The following is a 27,277-nucleotide window of genomic DNA, read 5'->3' as shown; positions in this document are numbered from 1 at the left end:
ACTTCCAGTCTTCTGTTTTTTCAAATCTGAAATCTTCCTTTCAAATGCATTATGATTAAATATTAAAAATGTACAGTTCTGGTTTGAATTATTGCAAGATCACTTTATAAACAGTTGTTTCAAGGAGCAGTAGATAATCTTTTACATCTTTCCGCCACATTTTTTTTTTTTAGATATGAGGTTGCGCATGAGAGGAACTACAAATTCAAAAGAGTCTAGAGCCGAATGCAGTCATTCAAGCAACAGATTTCATCTTAATTTACATTTAGTGGATATGCCGCCACAACGAATGCATGTGAAAATTGTTGTGTGGGTCAAGCGCAAACTCCACATGATACCTTGCGAAGGTATTTTCCAAAAATGCAATACATTCCAAACAAAGGACGGGGTGCTTGAGATTACCACTTGATGAAAGTCTCATGGCTGACCCCTTAAGTAGCTTGCGAAGCTCTGGATTCTTTATGTCTGTTTCTATATTTCAAAACATAATGCATTTGGTTGACACTGAATTTAATGAAATGAAATTGTTGAAATGATGACCTGTTAACCCTCCAGTAAGTGATCAATTGAAAAAAAAAAAAAAAAAACAATAAGGAGATAAAACAATGACAATTTCTCATACATTCCAGTAATTATTGTCATTAATGATCGGTTTTGAGAACTGCTGAGCAGTGTTAGCATACTGAAAGGCTTTTCAGAGCATATATATGAGGTCAACAATACAAGAACTCTTAAAAACCAACACAAACTGAAAGGAACCATTGAAAATGCATTTCACTAAGGAGCAAACGGATGAAAAAAAATAGTGATCAGTATCAGTAAAAGTGCATTAAAAGCCCCATAGATTAAATATCTTACAAAGATAAAGTTTTTACATGTTGCTTCTGTTGCATTTGCTTTTTACCTTTGAGTTAAAGAGTAAAATGAGCTTTTACTCTTTCTGTTAAAAGTTCTCAAAGTGCTTTTGAAAGAAAATGACAGGGCATTAATCACAAGAAGTAGTCATGATGATTTTAAATGCTTATAAATAACAGTCTTTGTTCCATATCCAGCCCGCTTTACAGAGCAATATGCCAAATGTCCTTGTCTTGATGTTCTGTCGCTTCAGAGCATGAACACCCATTGCACCATGGGCTGCGGTGCTGATGTGGATGTGCGTCTACACTTATAATGTACTATACATAGGGCTGATCTAACAGAAAAAGCCTTCTGATGAGAAGATTTCTGAATGTCTTGACTTCACAGCTGAAGAACCCCTCCTAAATCTTGAGTCCTTGAGGGGTGAATCACAAGTCAGACACTCCTCTAGGCTTTCCCAAAGCCTCAGGGTTTGAAATGTGTATGCATGAATCTGGAACGTTCTAGATTCTTTTGTTCTGAGGCTGGCACCGCTTCCTTGTTCAGAATGGCTCTTCCCATTATCAAGGGTTCTCGGTTAGTGACACAAACTCAGTTCCTTCCTGACCGAGCACTTTTTACACTGGACCACGCAGCACCAGTGGAAACGGCAGAGACAGTTTTCCTCCAGGACCACCGTTTCGTCCCGGTGACCACGCTCGCAACACAGCAGGTCACATCCGCTCACGTCCAGCGCCGTGCTGTTGCACATTCGCCCGCGCGTGCCCAAAGAACCCGTCTTCCGATTGGGCAGACAGAAGTCCGGCGACTCAGCCGAGTAGATGAGATCTTGCTTGTCCGGAGGTTTGATGTTCTGGCCCACTGGAATGAGAGTCTTACCGTCATTTCCACCCATCACTTTGGATGCCCCGTTGAAGCGCTCAAGCAGGCGGTCGCCCACCTCGCGGAAGTGAGGCATTTTCTTCCAACAGGTCCTCAGAGTGCAAGAGCCAGACAGCCCGTGACATTTACATTCAGTTCTCATATAATTCTTCACCGCCTGCAGTTCAAGACACAAAGATAGTTCAGTGAGATAAAAGGAGAAGCTATTTAGAAGGAATTTACCCTCGTCTCTCCCCTCCCTCTTTAGCCTCCAGCCACTCGAAAGCCAATCCGAAAGCTTGAAAACAGATTCATACAGTTCTATACCTGTTGAAATTAACATCTGATAAATGCCGCATTACCATTTTTCCTCACTTTAATTCCAAACAAGTCCCTCCGGGGCATTTGAGTCCTCTTTGACATAGAAGAAAATCGCTATCTGACAAATATGTCTGTATGCCCCCTTAATGCCTATTTACCTGTGACTGACCCCATGCTAACGGAACCCGAGGCAGTGACCCCTGGAAGATGAAGCACTACTGACACTAGTGAATAACTAATTTGAGCATTTGGCCAGTGGCCGACTGATGATGGCTCGGAGAAAACCGTAAATCTGACTTCTTTAGCGTTCTGAATAATAATGAGCTATAGTAAACTGAGGTAAGAGTAGTTGTATACTTCAAAATAATCAAGCACACACATGCACAAGATGTTTCTATACTACAGTATTACACAATTAGCTACCATGCTGGCATCAAATGATTTTTTTTTTTTTGTTTAAATGCTTAAAGACACACTCACACTTAAATTAGTTTCTGCATACTATACTAACATATGAAAAAAGTTTGGGGTCAGTAGACTTTTTAATGTGTTTTTAAGACTCTTATGCTCACCAAGGGTCCATTTTTGTAATGAAAAAATTGTGAAATATTAACATTTTTATATTTTCAGCAGCCATTACTCCAGTCTTAAAGGATAATTCACTTTACAAAAATTCGACGTTCATGTCTTTTTTTTCTTCAGTTGTAAAGAAATAATGTTTCTTGAGGAAAACATCTCAGGAATTATCTCCATATAGTGGACTTCAATGGTGCCCCCAAGTTTGAACTTCCAAAATGCAGTTTAAATGCCGCTTCAAAGAGCTCTAAATCCCAGCTAAGTAAGAAGGGTCTTATTTAGCAAAACGATTGGTTATTTTTGAAACAAATTGACTATTTATATACTTTGTGACCTTAAATGCTCACCTTGTCTCATTTCTGCGATGTGCATGCGTGTAATCCAGGTCAATACAGTTAGGGTATTTTGAAAAACTCCCTTCTCGTTTTCCTCTGCAACTTCAAAATCGTCCAACATCGCTGTTTTACCTTTTTTTTTTTTTTTGTAAAGGGTGTTTGATCTTCTTTTCATGTTTACTTTGTAAACACTGGGTCAGGACTTCTGCAGCTATGTAGGGCGATTTCGAAGTTGGGGAAGAAAACGAGATGGGAGTTTTTCGACATACCCTAACTGTCTTAAACCGGAAAAAACAGAGTTCACGCAGACATAGACAAGACAAGTGTTCGAGGTTAGAAAGTACATAAATAGTCATTTTGTTTCAAAAATGACCAATCGTTTCGCTAGATAAGACCCTTCTTCCTCGGCTGGGATTATTTAGAGCCCTTTGAAGCTGCATTTAAACTGCATTTTGATGTTCAAACTTGGGAGCACCATTGAAGTCCATTATATGGAGAGAAATCCTGAAATGTTTTCCTCAAGAAACAATTTCTTATCGACTGAAGAAAGAAAGACATTAACATCTTGAATGACAAGGGGGTGAATAAATTGTCTGTAAATTTTTGTTCTGAAAGTGATCAATTTAATGCATTCTTGCTTACTAAACATATTAGTTCCCTACAAAAATCACACTGACCCCAAACATATTAAAGAAGTTCATTTCCAGAATGAATTTTTTTTCTGATAATTTATTCACCCTCGTATCATCCAGAATGTTCAAGCCTTTCTTTCTTCAGTTGCAAAGAAATTATGTTTTTTGAGGAAAACATTCCATGAATTTTCTCCATGTAATGGACGTCAATGGTAGCTATCAGGTTTAAAGTCCAAACTGCAGTTTCAATGCAGCTTCAAAGGGCTTTACCCGATCCCAGCCGAGGAATAAGTTTCTCTAGTGAAACAATCGGCAATATACTTTTGAACTGGAAATGCTCTTTGTGCACTAGCTTTGCGATGCGCATTGGAAAAGTAACGTGCGGTTAGTTCTTCGTTTGTGTACTCTGATTGAAAAAGTTAGGTTTTTTTTTTGTAAAGGGCATTTGACTTTCTTTGCACGTTTGCTTTGTAAAAACTAGGTTGGTACTTCTGTCTACATTACGAAATGCGTGAGGTCGAGCTTGTGCAAGATAAGCATTTGTGGTTAAAAAGTATATAAATTTGTATTTTTACTAGAAATGTTTTTACGACCGTTTCGCTAGATAAGACCCTTATTCCTCAGCTGGGATTGTATAGTGCCCTTTCAAGCTGCACTGAAACTGCAGTTTGGACCTTCAACCCGCTGATCCCCATTGAAGTCCTCTATATGGAGAAAAATCCTGGAATGTCTTCCTCAAAAACCTTAATTTCTTTAAGACTGAAGAATAAAAGACATGAACTTAGATGACGTTGGGGTGAGTAAATTATCAGGAAATTTTACTTCTGGAAGTCAACTTCTCTGTTAATGGCAGTGTAGGTATGTCATTAATTAAATTAATAAATTCATATTATGTTAAACAGTTAAATATTATTATGAGTTAATGCATCAAGTTTCTTTCAAAGTAGAAAAAAGTGAATATTTTTAATTTAATATAAGTTTTGTAATTATTATTATTGACACTTGCAAAATATATGTGTTGGTGTATATGATTTATTGGGATTCATTATAAAACAGCCTGCTCCGTTAGGGACTTTAGTGTGTGTATGTGCAGTAGTGGTGTACAAAATGGATACTTGCACTGGAGCTCTGATCACTTCCAGTCAGCTCTGAATGTTGTTTTAGTAATCACGCAGAACAGAACAAAACAGTTTCCATGTTAAATCAAATGCATTAATATATTAAATGCATGTTAATGTAACATTTAAAATGCATTCAAAATATTAATGCAAAATGTAGTTCGAAAGTAAAGTTTTAAAAAATGGCACTCCTTTAACTATTAAATGGTTCTAGACAGTTAATACGGGAACAGGGAGAGTGGTGATGTTATGAAACTAGTCTCAACTCAGTTCATAGTGTGTTCTCCAGCCTCTGCCAAGTATATTTCCATAACATTTCCGAGCTTTTCCATGCTTAGGCTTTTGAAGTGCACCATCTGCTCATTTAAGCTTGACTATCTCTGAAGGTTGTACAGGCAAAACAGCACACGACTGTGCTTGTATCATCTATGCATCGATGCAAAAAATCTATCCACATTGATATCGTACCAGGAACAAAAACAAAAAAACATCTACACCAAACCTGCATGAGGGCGACAGATCCTATATGAGGCTGCCTTTAACAACAAAAATTAAGTAAATACAAAATGCCTGGCTAGTCATCCGAATTTCTAATTTTGTTTATTGTCGATGTATAATAAGAGTTGCGTGAACTAAATACCAGGACAAAATTACATGGGTTGCATGTATCCTAGTACTTGCACTTGCATCCTAGTATGGAATATCATACGGAATACACCACTCTGATATAGTTTTATGCAATACCAATCTAACTTTTTCCAATTTTAGTATAACTTAAAATGTAGTTTGTGACCCTGGACCACAAAACCAGTCAAAAGGGTAATTTTTTTTTTTTTAAAATTGATGTAAGGTTTGTTAGGATGCGACCATATTTGGCCAATACAACTATTTGAAAATCTGGAATCTGAGGGTGCAAAAAATCTAAATATTGAGAAAATCGCCTTTAAATTTGTCCAGATGAAGTTCTTAGCAATGCATATTACTAATAAAAATGTAAGTTTTGATTTATTTACAATAGGAAATATACAAAATATCTTCATGGAAAACGATCTTTATACCCATACAATGTATTTTTGGCTTTTGCTACAAATAAACCCGAGTACTTAAGACAGGTTTTGTAGACGAGGGTCACATTTATGCCTTTAAAGTTTTCAGAATCATTACTCCAGTCTTTAGTGTCACAAGATCCTTCCGAAATCATTCCAATATGCTGATTTGGTGCTCAATAAACATTTATTATTATTATTATTATTATATAATTATGTTAAGAAATTGTGCAATTGTGCTGCTTAATGGAAATCATGATGGTTCTTTGATAAACAGAAAGGTCAAAATTGCACCATTTAGAAATCTTTACTGCCACTTTTGGTTAATTTAATGTGGCCTTACTAAATAAAAGTATTAAAAAACTTACTGACCCCAAACTTGTTATTAAACAAACTAAATATTATTTAATATGTATGTTTGATTAAGTTTATACTGCCACTTAAAGGCTGTAAAAAGCCTGAGTAAACAATGATTTATATATTTATTTATTCATTTTTAATTCATAGCTATATGTGTCAAGATAAAGATGAAATAACGTACCAGTCTTCCGGCCTCATTATTATGAAGGTCTATCAGTGTGCGGATGTCACTCTTGCCCTTCCTCCGCCTGGCATCCATAAACTGCTTGGACTTCTCATAGCCGAACTCCACGTCGTCTCCGCAGCCCCCCCACTCCCACTTGACCCCCTCGGTCGGGCCAATACTGGCTAAACGCGGAGGCGGCCCTCTGCTCCGTGTGGCCTCGCAGCCACATTGCAGCAGCTCCCCCATGCTGCAGGCCTGAGTCACTGCATGCGTCACACCCGCTGCCGTGATAGCATACACAAACGCCGTCTCTCGGATGTCTGTAGAGACACACACACACAAAGAGACATCAAAGAGAGCTTCTGATTGTTGGCCAGGCTGGGTTACATCGAACTCTGATAATTATGGCACTTTAGATATCCTAAAGCTACATGGGCTATTTCTGTGACAAGCTAGTCTCATCTACAGTGACTGCACTACTGTGGCACAATGAGCCATACAAGGTCATATCACACTAGAATAAGCTGCATTGTGAATCAGAGTGAGCTGAAGATTTTTGTTTCATAATGTTGCAATACGCAAGATCTCTTTTTTAAACAAACAACCCAAAATTAAACAAACCGCTGAAAATCAGGGTTCCCACGGTCAGAAAAAAAAAACTAGAAATACTACTTATCAAATGGAAAGATGGAAACTCTCAAAAGTATTAATAAACAAGGGCATTAAATGCCTTGTAGATTAAATAATAAAAAAAAAAAACTGGAAACATTTTTGTCACATACACTACAGCTAAAAAGTTTGGGGTCAGTATGATTTTTTTTTTTAGTTAGAAAACACCCATTAAATTGATCAAAAGTGACAGTGAAGACTTTTAGAATGCCACAAAATGTTTCGACACTGTAAGGAAAAAAGGGAAAATGTACTGTTTGTTTTCTGCCAGCACTGTAAAAAATGACTGTAAAAAGTGCTACAGTAAAAACCTATTAATTGGTTAATGGTAAGTTCCCTTACTATATATGGTATAAAAAAAACTGTAATGGACATTTCATGTTTACAGTAAAATACAGTTTTTGTAAGTAAAAAAGAATGTATAATTTACAGTGAAAATCTGTCAACTGACATTCCTAGATGTCCTTGTTATCCACATTTGATGTTTTTTCACTGAAATAATTCTTCGTAGTTTTATCTTACCAGTTATGTTTATTAGAGTTGTATGTTACATCTAATGTTGTTGATTTAACAATATTAGTGTATTAGAAAGTTGCTAAACAGATTTCAGTGCATCAATGGGTTGGTATATTAACATTATATGACTTAAGGAAATTGGTTTTTTAAATGTAAATGTGAGCTAAAACCATAAAAGCTAAAATTTTGCTACCGTATTTTTACGGTAAAATTTTGGCGACCACAGTTTCCAGTTTTTTACTGCAAATTTAACAATATATGTTTTATTTATTTATTTTTATAGTGAGGACATTATCTGAACATTTGTTTTGACCCAAAAACACAGCATATTGCAATGAGTGATTTAAAATACGGGTAAAGAAACTTTGGGAAAAAAAAAAGAAAACATAAATTCCTTCATATTAACAGTGGGGGCCATATGTTACAGACTTTTTAAACAGTGTATTTCATATTATGTTTTTAGAGCTTTATATTTATCAAAGAATGCTTTCAAACTCTCACAGTTTTCTTAAAATATATTAAGAAGCACAACTGTTTTTAGCGACAAGAGATGTTTCTTCAGCAGCAAATGATTTCTGAAGGATCATGTGACACTGAAGATGCTGCTAAAATCTCAGCTTTGCCATGACAGGAATAAATTACATTTTAAAATATATTCAAATAATAATAAAAAAGTTATTTTAAATGGTAATAATATTTAAAAAATTATGTCCTGTGTTTTTAGTAAACATTAGCGACTTAAAAAAAAAATTGTATAGTGTAGGTTGTCTTTCATTTGTTTCAAATTTCTTTTAATTACAAACAAGAAAATGACCTGCAACTCTTCCTGTCAAGTTATTTTGAAAGAAAATGACAGAGCCTAAGCCAGTTCACTAAATATTTATTAAAAGCTAACATTTAATAATGCTAATTGAAAACAAATTCTCTGCAATAACAGAAAAGAGACAAGAAAACAAGAAAAGATTGGAGAAGTTGGAAAGGACAGATGTGTTTAGCAACTCGTAGTAAGGGAGTTGAAAGGAATGACTTTTATCCTGTGTAAACGCTGGATGCAGTGAGCGTGCAGTCACTCTTCAGCCCTGTGCCAATTCTGCATCGCATGATTCAGTGAATGGGATTCATTAAAGCCAGTGAAATGGAATCAGAGCTCAGAGTGAACACACACACACACACACACACACACACACACACACACACACACACACACACACACACACACACACATACAGATATTAATCCCAGCTGTCCATTCACACGCCCACTGTCGTCTTCATACTGTGAAGCAATGTGTGTGTGTTCCTGTTTTGATACATGTATCATGGGCATTCTGACAGCACCCCACCTGAAAACACCTGTAGCTTTCTGGCGCACAAAACACCATCCAAGTCTGTATAAACTGAACACTGTTCACTACATTACTATCCAAACATGCAGTGTCCTAAAGAGAAGCAGCCCCTCAGTGACATACATAGCATATGCTCTGATTATGTGAATACTGGTATAGGCCTATATATGAGTCCCTCCAGGATTTCACAATGGCAGAATTTAATGCAAAATCAGGCAAGCAATATTTGAGCCAGCTTGCATTTATGTCTATGTAAAAAAAGGTTAACCTAAAAGGCGGAAAAGCATATTTGCTCTGATATGAGGCAAGACCATTTGTGACCCTGGACCACAAAACCAGTCTTAAGTAGCACAGGTATATTTATAGCAATAGGCAAAAAAAACATTGTATGGGTCAAAATTATTGATTTTTCTTTTATGTCAAAAATCATTAGGATATTAAGTACAGATCATGTTCCATGAAGATATTTTGTACATTTCCTACCATAAATATTTCAAAACTTAATTTTTCATTTGTAATATGCATTGCTAAGAACTTAGTTTGGACAACTTTAAAAGCGATTTTCTCTATTTAGTATTTTGATTTTTTTTTTTTTTTTTGCACCCTTAGATTCCAGATTTTGTAATAGTTGTATTTCACCCAAATATTGTCATATCCTAACAAACCACACATCAATGGAAAGCTTTTTTTATTCAGCTTTATTTAAAAAAATTAACCCTTATGACTGGTTTTATGGTCCATGGTCACATTTGAGCAATGGAAAGCATATTTAATACTAAACATTTAATATTTACAAATTATTTTTACAAACTCTTTTCTGTCTTTCCAACCATTTTGTTTTCAAGTGCGTGGGAAATTCCTAAAGGTTTAATGATACAATGAAACTACCAAGTATAATATTGAATATAATATGTATTAGTTATCATAATGACTTATTTCACTAGTAGATTTAAAGTGGACATAACACACACAGTTTCTGCCAATCTCATGTTAAATCTTAAATCTAAAAACTTATAGAGTAGTATTGTGTCCTTCATAGTCTTTAGTTTTGTTATATTTATAAAGGATTCAGCTGTACCAACCTGATGTCATGGCAATTCGTACGTATTTTACGGAATGGCTTATTCATAAAATACTCATATAATACATACAGTTCAGCAAAAATCGTACCAATTTGTACGAGTAAGGTATCATGACGAAAACGTACTTCTGGGAACTTTTTCGCAAGATGTGAAATACGTACCGCCATGTATGTTTCATGACATATTCAATGTTAAATGTCCAATGCGTGTTAGTTTTTTTCCCAGAAAAGATGAACGTATATATGGTATGTTTTATGTGAAATGTCCGTTGAGTGACACTATAAATCTAATGCTCCGTGGCGTTTTACAATAACGTACCATCTGCACATACCATGAACAAAAGCGAATGTGGCATAAAAACGCAATCGCAAGCATGCCGTTTGAGCTTGTTTTTTGATCTCTCATCTTTCAGCTCTTTCATTGTGAGTCATGTTTTTCACGGGATTCTTCCGTAAGGATTCTGCATTCTAAGTCCAGTTTCATGCCAGCTGAGCTACTGATCAAGCTTGGTATGTCTGGAAAGCAAAACATATGGTGTTTTGGCTATAAGATCCTATTAGATTGTTTTATAAATGTCTACACCTACCCCAAACCTAAACATACCCCTTACAGTAATGCAAAAGCAGTTATTATTGAGCTGTAATCATAACTGTGTATAAAAACGATTACAAGTGCTCACTGTTTTACCGCCTCCAGTAGCATTTCTCTTGGAAACTGCAATGATGTACTTACTGGTATGTATTTCACATCTTGCGAAAAAAGTTCCTACAGGTGCGTTTTCGTCATGAGACCAGGTAGGATTTTTGCTTAATCGTGTTCCCCAATTTGTATGAATTGTTACGAATGACCTAACCCCGCCCCTAAACCTACCCATCACTGGGGTCTAGACAAATTGTACAAAATCGTATGAGCAAGGTTGTACAAATTTGTAAGAATTAGCCACCTCATAAAATATGTACAAATTGGTCGTGAGATAGCGTTGGCTATATCGCTTCTCTTTGAAAACAGTCGAGCAGCTGTTTTATTGCACTGGAATTTAAGATGACAAAGCTTGAATTTTTTTTTCTATGTTTTCCAGACAAAGTCTGCAGACTGTGAAATCAATATAAATGAAACAAGAACAAAAACTTGACTGAATTAACTACTACCGCTCTGGTTGATGTGTGCTCGCGCTCTTCCGGGATAAAGGTCATTGCACAAAATTTTCGTATGCGTTTTTTTTTCCAGCATCCTTTCCTATCAAAATGCTTGCTACAAGTGCAGAAATGCAGAAAATTGAACATGATCTGAACTTTTTATGATGGATTGACACAACGTAAGGTAGTATTTTTTTTTTAACATGCAAAAATTTCGGACGAGAAATTCGGACTCAGTGTGCATTGACCTTAAGTGCCCATACAAGGAATTATTTGTCTCTTTATGATGTCTCGAAAAGAAAAATTCTGAAACTTACACGAACCATAAAGGAGTGTCTTTGGCACATAAATACCCTGTCATAAATCCAACTTGTTTTTTGAAACTTTGGCCATGTTTAGCATATGGATTTTTTTTTAACAGTGTAAATAAGTCAGAATGCATGAAATAGCATTAGACGTCCCTTTTAAACAAGTCGATTATTTTCCTGGATATGGATTTTTTGTAATAAGTGAATCCAATGACTGGAAATACTGTTATAAACTGTAAATAAAAAACAGATATATAAACCCCACATGACCCTGTTGGCATGGGTTGCAGGTCTGTTGTGCATTACTAGACAGTGCGGTATCTGGTTTCAGTTCAAGATGTCATGAACCACCTGCATGTGTGTGGCAGGAATCACTAATTCAGTTATAAATTGATCATTTTTGACGCATGCTGATAGTTCTGAATACATTAATTTAGATTACATAATGCCTACAAATGAACAGTCATCATAAACCACATAAGCGATTCATCTGTTGACAATATAGTGACGGTACTTTGCCATGCGCAAGCTCACGCTCATCTGTTGCACACTTTTGAATGCAACAGCTACATGTCAAAACATAATCAACAACTGACTGAAAGAACCAAGTTCCTGCCCTATTTTTTTTAACAATTCACTCTGTGTACATCACAATAGAGAAGAAGGATCTGCGCTACAGTGCTTATGTTGTATCGCAACATACAGATCAAGGTGTTAGCATGGTCCCCTTAACCCTAGTAAGCTAGTACATGTCCTCACCATTATGGAGCTTCACTGAAGTAGTTTAGACCAGCAGTTTTCAAAATCTGGGTCGTGACTCGTGAGTCACTCGTGGGTAATGTAAGAATGGTTATCCACCTTATTCTTTAACACAGAAGTAAGCCTATGGGTGAGACTTCTGGTACATTTGCCGCTATAGGGAAATGACGAGAAGAATAACAACATGCAACGTGGTCTGCAATACGTAAAATAATATGGTAAGACACACCAATTTGCAATATCAAGCCGCAAAATGAGCTGTGTTGTACAACTAAAAATAGCTGGAGGCAGAAGAGGCCAAAAGCCAGACCTATAAAACTTACAAATGGCTGCACCCACTCTTACGGGAAGAAAAAGGTGGATACTATGTTCATACAATGTCAGAATTATGAAAAAATACATTTTCTAATTCACTTAACCAGTTTGATGATGGCCTAACTGGCACAAATGTGATCCAGCATGTGTCACAGATTACAGCAGTGTTTCCTGCAGTGTATTTCAGTGTCGGTTCTGCTCATGTGCTATAGGCTCAAGCAACAACAAACATGCGGGCGACCTGTATTGCTCACTTTACGAACAAATGATTCTTATCAACTGGTTCTGTTATGAATGAGTCTGATGAATCCACCTGATGAACTCAACCTGAACTGAATCCATCAGAATGGCCACTGAATCATTATGTGACTCACTTACCGAACTGCCAGTTCAATGGATCATTACTAAGCCATTAGTCTGCTGTTACTTTCATGTTTATCCTTATTTTTATATTAGCACTGACATGATGGTGAAACTGCAGTGAAATTGCTAAGTAGGCCTAACAAACAGAAAACGACTTGTTACTCACCCTGTCAAAAGTTATTTTGAAAGAAAATGACAAGGTTTTTAGTCATTCACGAATATCGGATTCTTAGAAATGATTTAATTTAAAAGAAATATTGCTTTTTTGTCTATATATATTTGACTTATTACTGTGCAAATGTCTCTCAAGACCCCCAAAGCACAGACTGATGTCGTCATGCTGGCTTGTGGGCAAGTTTTACTCTAAAATAAGTATTGGCGGTGAAAATCCAGATTGCTTATAATCATTATTAAAATTACCAAATTTTCCATCCCCACGGGAAGCCTTATATTACCTCAGCCTTTTTGAAAGTCAGACATATCATGATCAAACTATATTTTGTAAACAGTGTAACATCCAGCATTTGAACTACTACAAAGGCAAAATTCGCCCATCTGGATCCACATTAATCTAATCCAATACATTCATAAGACAGAGGTTGTCATGACAGACAGAGGGTAAAAAGTCTCTTGATTTCACCTCCCTCTCTTATTTTTTCCTCCAAGACACAAATTCCAAACAAATTTTGTGCAGCTGTCTATGCCCAGGCCTGCCTAGAAAAGAGAGCGAGAACTTAATGCCAGAAGGGGCTTCTGTGAGAATTAGCAAATATTTTTTTAATACTCAATCTTTGAGTCAATGAAGCATGGGGCTGCAGGATGAAAAGAGATGAGAAGGCAGGGCCCCTCCAGCGGCTCCACCAGTGCTGACGGGCGGGAATCATTTTGATTGATTTATTTTGCCACCATGTGCTGCCTGTATGCAGCGAGGGTTGAGACAATCTCTAACACTGCGCAGATCTTGTTGCATACCTGGGATCCACTTTTATCAACTGCAGGCAACCGCAGCAACACACACAGACACACACACATATCCTCATGGATAATATGAGTAATTCTCAGGCTATTTGACCTCAATTTCTTGGTCTAAACCAGAATTTGGAGCATGACAAAGAAGTAAATTATGCCTTAATACCAACTGCAAACTATACCAGGGTCCACATGAAGCGTAACCTATAATAAGTGGATTTAGAAAATCAGATTCAGAGTTTGAAAATTTGCTTTCACACTAACAAACTGAAGTGAGGTCTGACGTCAAGTAGACTGTCTCAACTCTCAAAAATGTCCAATACAGTTACTCTTCTGTGCACAAGGGATCCATTACAACATATATATGTCACATATTCATGCAGTCCTTCATGCTGAGTACGCTGGCCTCTGACCTGTTCCAACAGTGGGGTTGAAATAAAGCGTTCTTGAACAGGACTGAAGAATGCCACGTGTGTTATGCGCTTTGCTTTGTAGCATACGTTAGGGGTTTGAAATAGGATTATATAGAAAAAAGGAGTCTTTCTAGTCTTAATGCTTGCAAAAATGGTCTGCCTCCGGGGGTTGGCGATGTACAGTAGAATTGTTTTCTGATATAAGCTTACCTTTTTATCTTTTTCCCTGCCTCTTCCTCTCTCTATCCCCTGCTCTTTTTTCAAGTGCACGCATGCTTTCGAGTTCAAATGCGAGTTCACGATCACCACTATCAGAATACTGAAGATACCGAACACATCTGCTGAACAAATGGCCGATGTGTGGAAACGAGGATGTCGTTTCAGATAGTAAAATTCGAGAGGGGGGATCATGCACCTACTATATGGCACTTCTGGCACACTTGGTATGCAAGATGTGACCAAATAAAGAAACACTTTTTGACTTATTATACTTTATATAAGTGTGAGACAAAGGAATCTATAAGACAAACTTTAGCCTATTTTCATATACACTACCATTCAAATGAAAATAATACTTTTATTTAGCAAGGATGGATGAAATTTATTAACATTTAAGACTTACAAAAAAATCTTTCAAATAAATGCTGTTCTTTTGAACTTTCTATTCATCATTTCATCAAGTATTCTGAAAAAAAGTATCATGATTTTCACAATAATATTAAGCAGCACAGCTGTTTTCAACATAATACATTTTCTTGAGCATCAAAATCAGCATTTAAAAATTCCATTATATGAAAAATTGTATTATTGAATCTTAAAATATATATAAAATAGGCAAGTTATTTTGAATGAATTTTAAATAATGCTGTATTACTTTTAAATTAATATATTACTGGTTTTACTTTATCAGATAGATGCAGTTTTGGTTTGCATAAGAGGCTTTCAAATGCATTAAAAAATCTTGCCAGCCTCGCATTTTTGAAAGTTAGTGTTTACTGAATATATTGAGTGCTAAAATGCCTAATTTGTATATATGTTTAATAAATGAACACATGTAAAACACCTGCCTCTCTCTCTCTCACTATTAATGGCATAGACTCAAATATAATTTAATATAATGTAAATTAAAAAATGTGAGTATAGGAGCATGCTCGTTGTCATTCCAAGACCTGAACCTGAGGTAAAATGTCAGTAACCTTTGTACATCAGACAATGCGTGATACCAAACACATTTATTGACACAGACAGAAACAAGAAGTCTTGACAGGAAAAATAATGAGGCACATTCCTGAGGTGACAGGGCAAATTACGCACACACGGCGTCCTTATCATTTCTTGGGTTTCTAATTGGAACCGCATATTGTCTGTGAGCGATTTTAACGACTTCATTACAACCTCAGAGACAACATGTAAGAGCAGCCGGCAGCATTTCCAGCAAATTCTGGCATTAGGAGGCCGCTCCCTTGGGCCAAGAAAACAAGCTCTGGTTTACATGTTTGAATAGGGGAAGAAAATAGCCCCCAGTTATTTAGCAATGGAAGAAATATGTGACACACTTTGTACAACCCTATCACTCGGTGCAGGAAGTGAACCTGCCTTAGCAGAGATCTCAGCTCTGACACGTGGTCATTAGAGCCAAGTCTCACGGTAATTGTGGTAAATGCATGAAAACAGAAGAGCACTTAAGCCTCACCTATAGACACAGAGGAATTTATGATTAATTTCCATTTTGTGAGGCAGTCTCCAGTGCTCAGTCTAAGATGGGCTGATGCAGACAGAGGAATCATGTTGCAATCCGTGTGTGAACACGTCCACACTGGAGGCCAAATCGTGAACTCTCAGCACCAGACCTGGATATGACAAGCCTGCATCTCTCTACATCACTGCGATATGGGCATGTCTAGAGAGAAATCTCACGTGAAATTAGGCAAAAAATTGTACTGACCATCTTAATCTCATACCCTGCTGGCTCAGGGCAGAGTATGCTGAGCCAAAATAGCACCCTCTACTGGCGACAACCAATTAGACTGTTTACAAACAGAAAAGGTGAGCAACATGCATATTGTAAAATGCACTACAGACATTATATCCTTTGATGATTTGCTCATGGATGCGCAGTAAGTAGAATGTCTGTTGGAGACCATAAAAATAAAGTGTTAGCGGACATTAAGCAGACAGTCTACTAATATTCTAATGATTGGCAGTGTTAGGGAGTAACTAGTTACATGTAATGGCAATATGTAATTACAAAGTAAATGTAACTGTAATCCATTCCAGTTACTGAAAAAAAAGTGCAATTAAATTACAGTTACTTATGAAAATGTTAGCATTACAAAGAGGGTTACATCTGAATATTTTCACACACACATACATAATTAATTGATTTTATTCCCAAATTGCATTGACTGTTCTAAAATATGAGACACCAATGTTTAAGGAGTGTAGAACACATGCTTTTTTAATAACTTAAGTTCATTGCACACAGAGTTTGAATAAATACCACCTCATGTTGTGTCAATCACATTTACACACTCTCTCCGAAACTTTTGTCCATCATAAAAAAAATTGGGTAACACTTTCTATGAAGCCCCTATTTATAATACATTATGAGGGTATTTCTAAGGCATTATAATGAATGCATAATGCATTATAATAAACCTTATAATATGTTGTATTATCTCATAAATACTCATAACAACAATTATAATACATTATAATACTTGGGTATTTGAGGTTATAACTTTTAAGATTATGATTATTTATAACACACATATTTATTCTACCTAATTTACAATGGACTATATCATATTACATTTATTTTTTTCATTTATATTATATTTTATTTTGATGGTCCCCTTAGTCTATTGACTATACGCAACTTTTCAACTACATGTCAACTAACACTCCTTAGAGTATTAGTAAACTTAGGTTAAGGTTAGGCTATAGGTAGTAGAAGGTTTACATGCTTGCAAGGTTACTTATAATCAGTTGTTATAGTATATACAGTGTTAGCATATATTTTGCATACTAATTTAAAAATTATTACATAAAAATTACTGTTAGCTGACATGCAGTTGCAGATTTACTTATAAAAAGCTGTCTAAAGGGTACCATCAAAATAATCAAACTGATAATACTAATGTGTCATATTACACATTTATCTCATCTAATACCTGATCTTATGGTTCTTTGAGAAATATTATTATAATTACTTATAAGTGGTCTTTGTATGCTTTAAGTAAAGTGACATGAGAAACATGGCAAGATATGAGACTTATAATATGTTATAACTATGGAGGAGGTAATCATACTGTTAAAAGCTATAACCACAAATAAGTAAAACATTATAATACATTAAGACTGTTCTTATGAATACTCATAAGATGATACAACATATTATAAGTTTTTTTATAATGTATTATTAATGTATTATAATGCCTTAAGAATACCCTTATAATGTATTATAAATACAGGCTTCATAGAAAGTGTTACCAAAAATTGGATCAGGTTTGATTTTCTGCGTTTTCAGCATTTGTAGCAAGCATTTGGATAGGAAAGGATGATGAATACGAAAAAAGGCATACGAAACTTAGTGTGCAATGACCTTAACTGTTAGATGTGTTCCCTATCATAGCTATGCAAAGATTTGAATATCATTAAACTATTTATTGTTAAGATTTTAAATCTGTATTTATTCTTAGAATAGCCTTAAAATCTCAAAAGGTGCTCAAATCTGTTTTTGTTCAAATAAAGATATTATTAATAAAGCAGCTCAGATGTCAGGAGTAAATGACAACTGCTATGTTCATTATGACATCCAACAACAGATATAAAAGGGAATATTACTTATAAAGATTAAAAGATGACCCCTTTAACAGATGAAAACATTTGTTAGAAATGTAGAAAAGTAATCAAATGTAATCTGTTACATCAATTTAATAAAGTAGTTGATATAGTTACACTACTTATTACAATTTAAATATGGTAACTTGTAATCTGTAACCTATTACATACAGTAATCTTACCAACACTGACGATTGTTAGCAGAGTGTGGACTATCAAAATAAAGTGTTACCAAAGTTCTCAAAGCCTAAACTACCAGATGCTTTTACACTATTATGTCTTAAACCTTCTCTTAAAAGGATCACTATCCATCAAGAATGCATCTTGGAGACCATTTATTCTTAGGGTTTTGTTGTTTGTCAGATCTTTAAAGGAAAACGTTTTCAAAATATTAGATAATGACAGACATTTTAGCATTGATGCCACTGTTGTAAGGAAGAATAATTGCCTCTACTGGGTTAATCCAACGTGAGAAGGGAGGGGTTGAACCCTGCGGATGGTCTAATAATTGTAGAGGCTACGTGCGTTTATTACTCTTCAAAGGGCTGAAAAATGTGGTGGATCAATGATTGTGCAATTTAGGGATGGTTTTTAGAGAGCAATTTAACACAGAAGAAAGGCACTGAGGTAAACTGGACACAACAGCTGTCCTTGTTTTCTGTTGAACTTGGATCAAACATGCTGAAATGAGGGCACAGGTCTCTAGGTCTCAGGGCCAGAGTTCACGGCCTCAGAAAGACGTCGCTGACCCATAATCGAGACAAAGATTGATTTGAGAACCTCGTTGAGACAAACGCTCACCTTGCTGGAGAATTTTGCCAAAGTACTTGTTCTGGCTGGTACAGTTCCAGCGGCGAAAGCGGAACTGGTATTGGCATTCGCGCACGCCCAGCTTGGCACCCTTGGCGACTTCGTTGACGATCTCCGGCTGGGTCTGGCAGAGCTCGGCCTGCTTGCCCGCCAGGCGTTTGGTCTTCCTGCAGATGCTGTTCGGGTCCATGACCAAGGGACTCCCCACTGCCCTGAAACGAACAAAGCTTCATCAGATGACTCATCTGAACTACACAAGGTTTCACAAGATAAAGTGCGGTTATCTTCTTAAACCGCACGGCACACAAACCACTTTAAATGATGTAAAGCATTATAAATTTAATGTTCTGTTGCTTTACCGCAAGGTTCACATTAAGGTCTGAGCCGATCCTCATTCGTTTAGGGCTTTTCAGGGTTTTTAGGCGTACTCATTGTTCCTTGCAGATGACAAAGAAAATATACAGAAAAAAGACAACTACTAGAGTCAGACACACTATAATGTCAGCGGTAATCGAATTACCCCTTTGAACATAAACAGATAACATTTAAAGCAAAAAAGCTGCATCTTAATTGCTGGGTTTTATCAAAAGTGACGACAGACGTGTGTTTACACTTGAATCAATTGTTTATTTCAACTGCTAATGGGAGAAGAGGCCTCAGGTCCACAGCGTTGAGCGGCCTGCCAGAGCTTCCCGTGACAGTCGCTATGACGTAATGTGAGAACGGCACAATCCTCCGTTTTTTCCTTTTTAATAACTCTCGCCGTATTGGAGTGGAGTTCAGCGTCTGTGATCCGTGCAGCTCAAGTCGGTTTTTATCATTACGTTGCCGTATGGGGGAGCAGAGCTCTGTGAGAATACCTCATTGCTTTTCATTCACCCCTGTCAAGGCTAATCTTTCAGACTAATAACATTCATCTGCCGTGCGAGTTTGTTTTAAAAAGTCAAACCCACGCTCTTGCCAGTCGCCTTCCATGGCGGTCCGATAAGAAATATGAGAGGGGAGATAACAGGCTTTACAAGTGATGCATCCCATCTTGATAGGCCTAATATTTCATTTACATACGACCATTCAACAGTCTTTGGACATGGAGCAGCGCAAGGGTGTTTCGCTGTGATATATGCTTAAAGGGCAATACGGATTCATTACATATAAAATTACATTTTATATAGACAAATTAAGTACATTTATTTAGTTGTATTAAAATGTATTTTTCTCCAAATGATTGTCTTTTTTTGTCTCTTAACATTCCATGACACTGCGTCATAAGAGATTCCCTGTTTCTCAAATTTCAAATGCTCAGATTTGTTTTATGGTCTAATGTGAGGAAAATTCCACATATGTCTGGCCATATGGAGTACAATAAACTTATAAACATTACATTTTTGATGGTCAGTGCTCCACTGAGGTAAAATGAGTAGACGGTTTGTAGTCTTTTTTTGAATCACACATGTCTCTCAAATCATTGAAGGTCAGACTATTGTTTTTACAGTTTGACTTTAACCATATTATGTTGCAGTTTCTAATAAAATCACAGGCCAATTGGCACATACTCGTCAATGTCAAATTTTACTCGGATTCGGCGCCTGAAGAGTGTTCATTTTGGACCCTGCCTTCAGAAAAAAAAAAAAAAATTCCAAGTGATGTTAACACTAAACATCATTGTGTATTATGACTAACACTATAAAGCCGAATTTATTTAGCACAAATATGACAATAATTTACAGGGTTTCTGCAGGATTTTCAAATCTTATTTAATGCCTTTTAATGCCCTTTTTAATGCCATTCTAACATTTTTAATGCCATACGCAACCAATAACTTAACACGGCTGTGTATGAATGCGTGTATATTATAATGCATTTTTTTCATGCGGTCTTACAATGAGGCAACAATGAACATACATTACTCTGCTGAACATAATTAGAAATGGATAAGGAGACAGCTTAAAATGTCAGCGTTTATTTGCAGATTTCAAAATTTCAAATATCAATTCTGAACAGAAAAATTTCAGAAACTTTGAACTCTTAGAGGCTAAAACTGTCCGCTCTTAAAAAGTCTGTGTCACACAATTTTGGACCGGCCAGAAGCAATTACTAAACTGCTTCCGTGTTTATCATACTTTGCGACAGTGAATCAAATTTATTAATTATACAGGCTACATTCAAGATAAATTGGTAATATTTGTTTCTTCAACACTATCTAAAGTTTTAATGCCTGTATAAAACAATTTAATGACTTTTAATGCTTTTTAATGCCCCGCGGAAAGCCTGATTTATGATGAGCGCATTGTATTGTAAAGTGAACAATAAACAGTAAATTTCTAACTGCGTCCCAAATGGTGCACTATACACTTATAGTACTATGTACTTATGCACTATGTACTCAAGCATTTTAAAAGGCTATTTTGTCATTAATAATTGGTTTCTGATAGCCCTTCCCTCTATGTGACATAATTAAAGCTGCAACAGTTGAGTGCATAAAGTGTTCAACATTCCTCACTTTTTAGGTTACTTAAGTGCATCATATTTGCAACACAACTTATGACATTTTTGATGAAATCTGAGAGCTTTCTGACCCTTCACAAACAGCAGAAAGGCAAGCCCAAAAAGGTAGTAAGGACATCATTAAAATAATCCATGTGACACCAGTGGTTCATCTGTAATTTTATGAAGCTATGAGAATACTTTTGTGCGCAAAGAAAACAAAAAACAAATTTATTCAACAATTTCTTCTCTTCCTTGTCAGTCTTCGATGCGTGTTCACAAGAGTACACAATGCATGAGTGTGATGCTGCTGTCGCACAAGTCTGCATTCTGATGTAGAACCTGATTGTGTTGCACCTTGTTTACGAGGAGAGGAAGGTATATGGATGGGTTGTGAAATTGTTAAATAAAATTGTTATTTTTGTTTTCTTTGCGCACAAAAAATATTCTTGTAGCTTTATAAAATTAAGGTTGAACCTCTGATGTCACATGGACTATTTTTATGGTGTCTTTACTTACTTTCTGGGTCTTAAACGTGTCAGATTTCATCAAAAATATATTCTTTTGTGTTCAGAAGATGAACGACAGTCTTACAGGTTTGGAATGACATGAGGATGAGTAATTAATGACAGAATTTTCATTTTTGAGAGAACTATCACTTTAAGAGGAATATGCGATGCATTGTTTTGATTATAATGACCCATGTGTAAACCCTCAATGACTCCAGATCTCATTTTCATCTTTCGTTATTATTTATTGGCAACACATATGATCACATTTATTTTAATGACATTCAGACAATGTTTCTCTTTAAAATTTTTGTATCTAAGTTTGATTTCAATTTGCTTTTGACAGTCTAGTGCCCCACCAGGAAAAGTCTTGGTGTTCCCAATGGCCAATCCATCCCTGAGCGTCAAGGTTTCCGAACAGGCCTGTAATAAAGCCTCTATTAGTATCTCTCACAGATCTTGATCTATGACGCACACACCCCTGCATGATAATAATGTGCAGATACAACGTTCTCCTCTACTGCCTCTGATTATCCACAAACCTGTGAGCTTCTCAGCGCCAGGATCACTGCTCAAATAATGGAACCACATTTTACAGCAGGAGGTGTAGACTCGTAAAAGAGCAGACAGTTTTGGAGCGACTCTCTCTTTCCAAGTCCTGTTTCACTGTCAAAAGGGGCGAGGCAAAGCGCTGGCTTTTAAAGGAAAGCTTGAATATCACAAAAGCGGCCCTGGGTTGCATATGTGGTCACATTATGGCTTGGGTGATATAGAGATGAAGATATTCATCTGCGTCTGATGAACCATCCCTTCCCTGGCTCTAATCGAAACCAGCCACAACCAAGACATAACAAAAGACAAAAGAACATGCCTGCAGAAAGAGTCAATCTGGACATGACGATGACTATTCCATAATCACTTCTGCCGTTTCTCATACAGCAATCCACATTAATAGGGGAATAAGAATCATATCTAAGCAGAGGACCATTATCCTCACAGCTTAATTCAAAGCCACTCTTTCCTGCTTCGCCTTTATCTGGTGAGACTCCTGGATGTGATAAGCGCGAGATGGGGCCTAATCATAACATGGAAAAAGATGTACCCAACTTGTGCAATCAGGAATATCCAAAAACAGCCACACCGTGATGTATGAGCGAGATAATGCAGAGGGGGAAAAGGAGGGGGGAACTGTGATTAAGAGAAGTTATCCAAATAATCAGTGCGAACATACACATGCACATTTATCTTTTCGTAGACCTGTCGTCCTCTGCGCCTGCTGAGACCTCAGGTTACATTATGAATTGCATGGTTACAGATAAGTCTCTTCTTTTTTCACTTTGTGAAAGAGCGAAATTCATCCCTACTTAATCCCTCAAGTATGCTGGATATGAAGTCAGTCACGACAGGGCTGGAACTGCACAGAGTGGCTTGGGTTCACTTCTGTGGCGCGTGGCGCAGAGCCATGGCACAATCTCCTCTTGGAGCACGCCACTAAATCATGCGAGTGGAACCACGGCGCTGCGCAACTCCATCACTACGACGCTGTCTGTCACGCGCAGACGGGACAAACCCGAAGTACGAGAGAACAGCAGACCATGCTCAGAGGTGAAACACTGTAAGTGTGCCAAACGGGCCAAGCTGCTGTCATCTAATCGTTATCTGATCCATCTCTCAAGGCCGCTTGATTGGATATCTCTCCATTCTCCAAATGAGATTCACTTCTCCCAGATTGAACATCGGAGAGGAGACTCTGCAGTCTGGGACAAGCTAATATACATTGGTTAGGCCTGATAGGAGACCTGTGAGTGGATAAAAAAAAATGACTCTGTCATCATTTATTAACCCTAATGTCATTCCAAACCTGTATGACTTTCTTTCGACAAAGATATTTTGAAAAATGTTTTTTTGTCCATACAATGAAAGCCAATGTGGGCCAGACTTGTTGCTGTTTTGTTTTTGGACCCCATTGACAAAACTGTTATTCTTTTTTGTTTCTGCAGAAGAAATAAAGTTATACAGGCTTAAAACTACATGAGGGTAAGTAAATAATATTTTTGGACATACTGTCCCTTTTAACACAGTGGTCCTCAGCCAGGGGGACAGGACAATTATTTAAACTAAATTAATATTAATAAAATTGACTCAATTAAAATATTGTAAATTAATTTAAAAAAATGACATTTATTATGTCAATATAAACCCTGTTTAAAACTTGGTATTTCATTGCAACATTTAATTATTATTATTATTGTTGTTGTTATTACAGCCTATTGTTTTATTAAGGAACATAGTTCTTCAAAAATTCTGAAGTAAAATGTATTAATTTAACACCCCCGACAATCCCAATTCCTGTTAATAAAAGTTTGTAAACACGTAGCTTTTTTATTTTACAGCAGAACATACTGGAGAAAATATTATAGTTTATATGAGAGGCCTCTGAATATTGTTTTGGCTAATGGAGGACTTTAAAGTCAAAACAGTTGAGAACCACTTATTCTTAATAGAATAAAGTGAGTGTGAACACAGATTGGGTCACACATTGGCATTTAAATGCAGAAATGTTGACTGTGAGTGTATCCACACACACACAGAGAGACATAAAAGCGAGAGGGTATGGCGCGTGCACAGGCACACCTGTCCGACAGACTCCTGGCGGGCCGCCAGCACATGACCCCGAAGACTCCAGAAGAGGTGAGGCTTCCCATCGCTTCCTCAAGCACTCAGCTCTCAGCCCCACAGATCAGAGCACAATCAGAGTCCTGAGAGCCAGTTTATCTGCCTCCGTTTCATCTCCTCTCAGCCTCAGCATGTGAATGGCACGCTGTCTGTCAGAGACCCTCGGCACAGCCCAGCCCCAGACGAGAGGTCTGTGATGGCATGTGTCATGGCCCAAAGAAAGCATCATTGTCTTTGCAAACTTTTTTAGACCTCCAGGTGTATGAGAGAGATAGAGAGAGAGAGAGAGAGAGAGAGAGAGAGAGAGTGTGTGTGTGTGTGTGTGTGTGTGTGTGTGTGTGTGTGTGTGTGTGTGTGTGTGTGTGTGTGTGTGTACAAAAAGTGTGAGGAGAGCTTTAGGTGCAGATGACCTTTTACAATGTGTAAATTTGAAAATTTGATTAGCTAAACAACACCCTTGTTAAAGGTAATGCGTCATTTTGGATTGTCTCTGTTTAGCAAACAATCTCCCTCTTGTCAAACTCGTGCATTTCAGAGTGTTAAGGGAAGGAGTAGTTTATGATGACACCCACAGCCCGGAGGTCCACCTAAAATTCCAACTCTGACCCCCAATGTGTCTACCTCTGAAACACAGTACAGCTTAACCCTTAGTAAACCCACGATAATGGAAGCTATGATCAACAACTTTTTATGTAAATTTCTCTGTACACATTCCAAGTTATTTAAAGTGACCTCCTGATCCACCTGTTTTTTTAGAAACTTATTTTAAAGTTTAAATAAATATTTAAAAAAATGCAGTCCTTCAAACATTTTAGATCATGTATGCAGTTATTTACTGTGAATAATTCAATCTTGAATTTTTGAATTTTGATTTTGTAAGAAGTGCTCAATTGAATGTTTATATTAAAAGTGAATATTTTTAGTGTCCAGTAAATAAGGCACATTTAAGGTATATAAAATTTGAAATTAATTTTCACAATTTGAGTTTTACCAAAACTGCACCACAACAACAAACGTGAAACAGAAACAAAACGCTTCACAGCCTGATGCCGCAAAATAACCTTCAAAAGTTTCACAATTAGATTTTATTCTTTAGTTCTTTACTAAACAACCAATCCCGCAACCAATTTACCGATCTGAAGAACCTATACCTATGTAACATGAAGAACGTTTTTAACCTCTAGAGAAGCATAAAGCCCACTCTGGAATAGAGCGAAAAGTTACATGATAAGAAGAGGGGGTTTTGCCGAACCTGAGAACTATTTATTCTTCAGAGAGCCTAGGGATGTTTCTTCTCTGAATAATTATGTGATAGCCCGGAACGGTGTTGTCATATTTTCACATTCGATCATCTCTAAACTATCACTCTGGAGTTCCCCACTAATCACACTGATCGAGCGTTATATATGGAGCTTGCTGGAATTTCTAAAAGCGATTGAGAGCGCGCCTGAGATATTACTTACCACCAGAGCCCGATAATGTTGACTGGACAAAGCAGGATAAAGAAGAGGGCAAGCTGCGTTCTGGAAAGTGGAATCGTCATTGTCAGATGCCTTGCGAAGGACAAAAGTGTGAGGTCTGATGCTGAAGAACTAGTCCATAGATAAAAGAGGCTTGTCCTGTGAGAAAGTTTGATGATTTCTGAGGAGATTCAGCACCCCTGAAAAACACGCTTCCAAGAAGCACATCATCTGCTGAGGACGATCGCAAAATCCGCTTGGAAAGTGGTCAGCATCTTCATTCTTACTTCTTGGAGATCTTCATCCAGCAAAACCAGATCAAATGAGGGAAAAATCCACTCAGAATCGCACTTAGATCTTGAGCTTGATGGAATGCAGTCAAACCTCCTGAACTACTAAAATGCCAGAAGTTTTAACAAGACTTTCTGTTTGGAATGTAAAATATTCAGTTGTTCTTTTGAAGCGCAAAACTGTAGATCTGAGTGCCATGTGCTGAACCTGTGTGCGCGCGCCCTTCTGCGAGTGCTCCAGATCTCATCCTGATCCAAACAGGTAGACGTCTAGAAGGCATTTCGTGCTCCTCTCGTCACGCTTTTTTCCTGCCTTCAGCTGGGGACCTTTTTCTCGTGGTGTTAGAAACTGAGAGCTCATCACCCACTCAGTGACGTCGCCCGGGGCTTGAGTCAGGAACCTTGTCATACAGGAAAAAACGGTTCTGATCTACAGTTTCTGGAGGATCAGGTAGTACGCAACACATAAATGTCCAGCGCTGTTAAGCGGTCTTTTTTTTTTTTGACAACCTTATAGAACAGATAGATAAATATCTATTGCAGAGCTATTATTTATTATAAACAACAACAACAAAAAGAAAGCAATTCGATAGCCTATACATGCTTTATTTATGACTGATTTATGACAGTATGACCGTTTCTGAGAAAAAGTCTACAAACATGCTCATTTAGTTATGCAGTCCAGACAGGGTGAGCAATGGTGACACACTTTATTCCAGTATTACGTTAATTATGCTCAGGTATCTTTCCCAGCTTTGCCTTGCTGTCTTGCTTCTTCAGAATCATTATCAAATATTTTAGGATTTGTTTAGTTGCATAAAGACAATCCAGAAATTCTTAAATTCCATTCAGCTTGTGCGTTTGCATTCCAGCCCCCCATTGTTTAAATAATGATTTATGAGGATATCAAATCATGAAAACACCTTAGTATTTAGCCTGTAGTGCATTTAAAACAAAGCCATGAATCTCACACATTTGGCCTGTAATAGCTGTCCCCTCATCTATCATCGGCAAAGATCTGCATTATCACCCTCATTAACTGTCCTCCCAATGTAAT

At 37.0% G+C, this 27,277-nt stretch overlaps 1 protein-coding gene across 1 annotated transcript; it reads right to left on the bottom strand.

The window, feature by feature from the left end:
* On the bottom strand, nt 1–26,629 carry wnt6b (wingless-type MMTV integration site family, member 6b). Its single transcript, XM_073845477.1, has 4 exons — nt 25,934–26,629; nt 18,793–19,013; nt 6,289–6,593; nt 1–1,897 (listed from the first exon to the last, which is right to left on the bottom strand). Exons 1-4 carry the CDS (start codon nt 26,011–26,013, stop codon nt 1,436–1,438), a joined length of 1,068 nt encoding a protein of 355 aa, XP_073701578.1. The 5' UTR covers nt 26,014–26,629; the 3' UTR covers nt 1–1,435.
* Between the last annotated feature and the right edge of the window lie 648 nt (nt 26,630–27,277).

This window comes from Garra rufa, chromosome 8, assembly GCF_049309525.1.
Source record: "Garra rufa chromosome 8, GarRuf1.0, whole genome shotgun sequence".
NCBI classification, from domain to species: domain Eukaryota; kingdom Metazoa; phylum Chordata; class Actinopteri; order Cypriniformes; family Cyprinidae; genus Garra; species Garra rufa.
The sequence above is the reverse complement of the archived record's forward strand: the minus strand, read 5'-3'. Positions and strand labels throughout refer to the sequence as shown.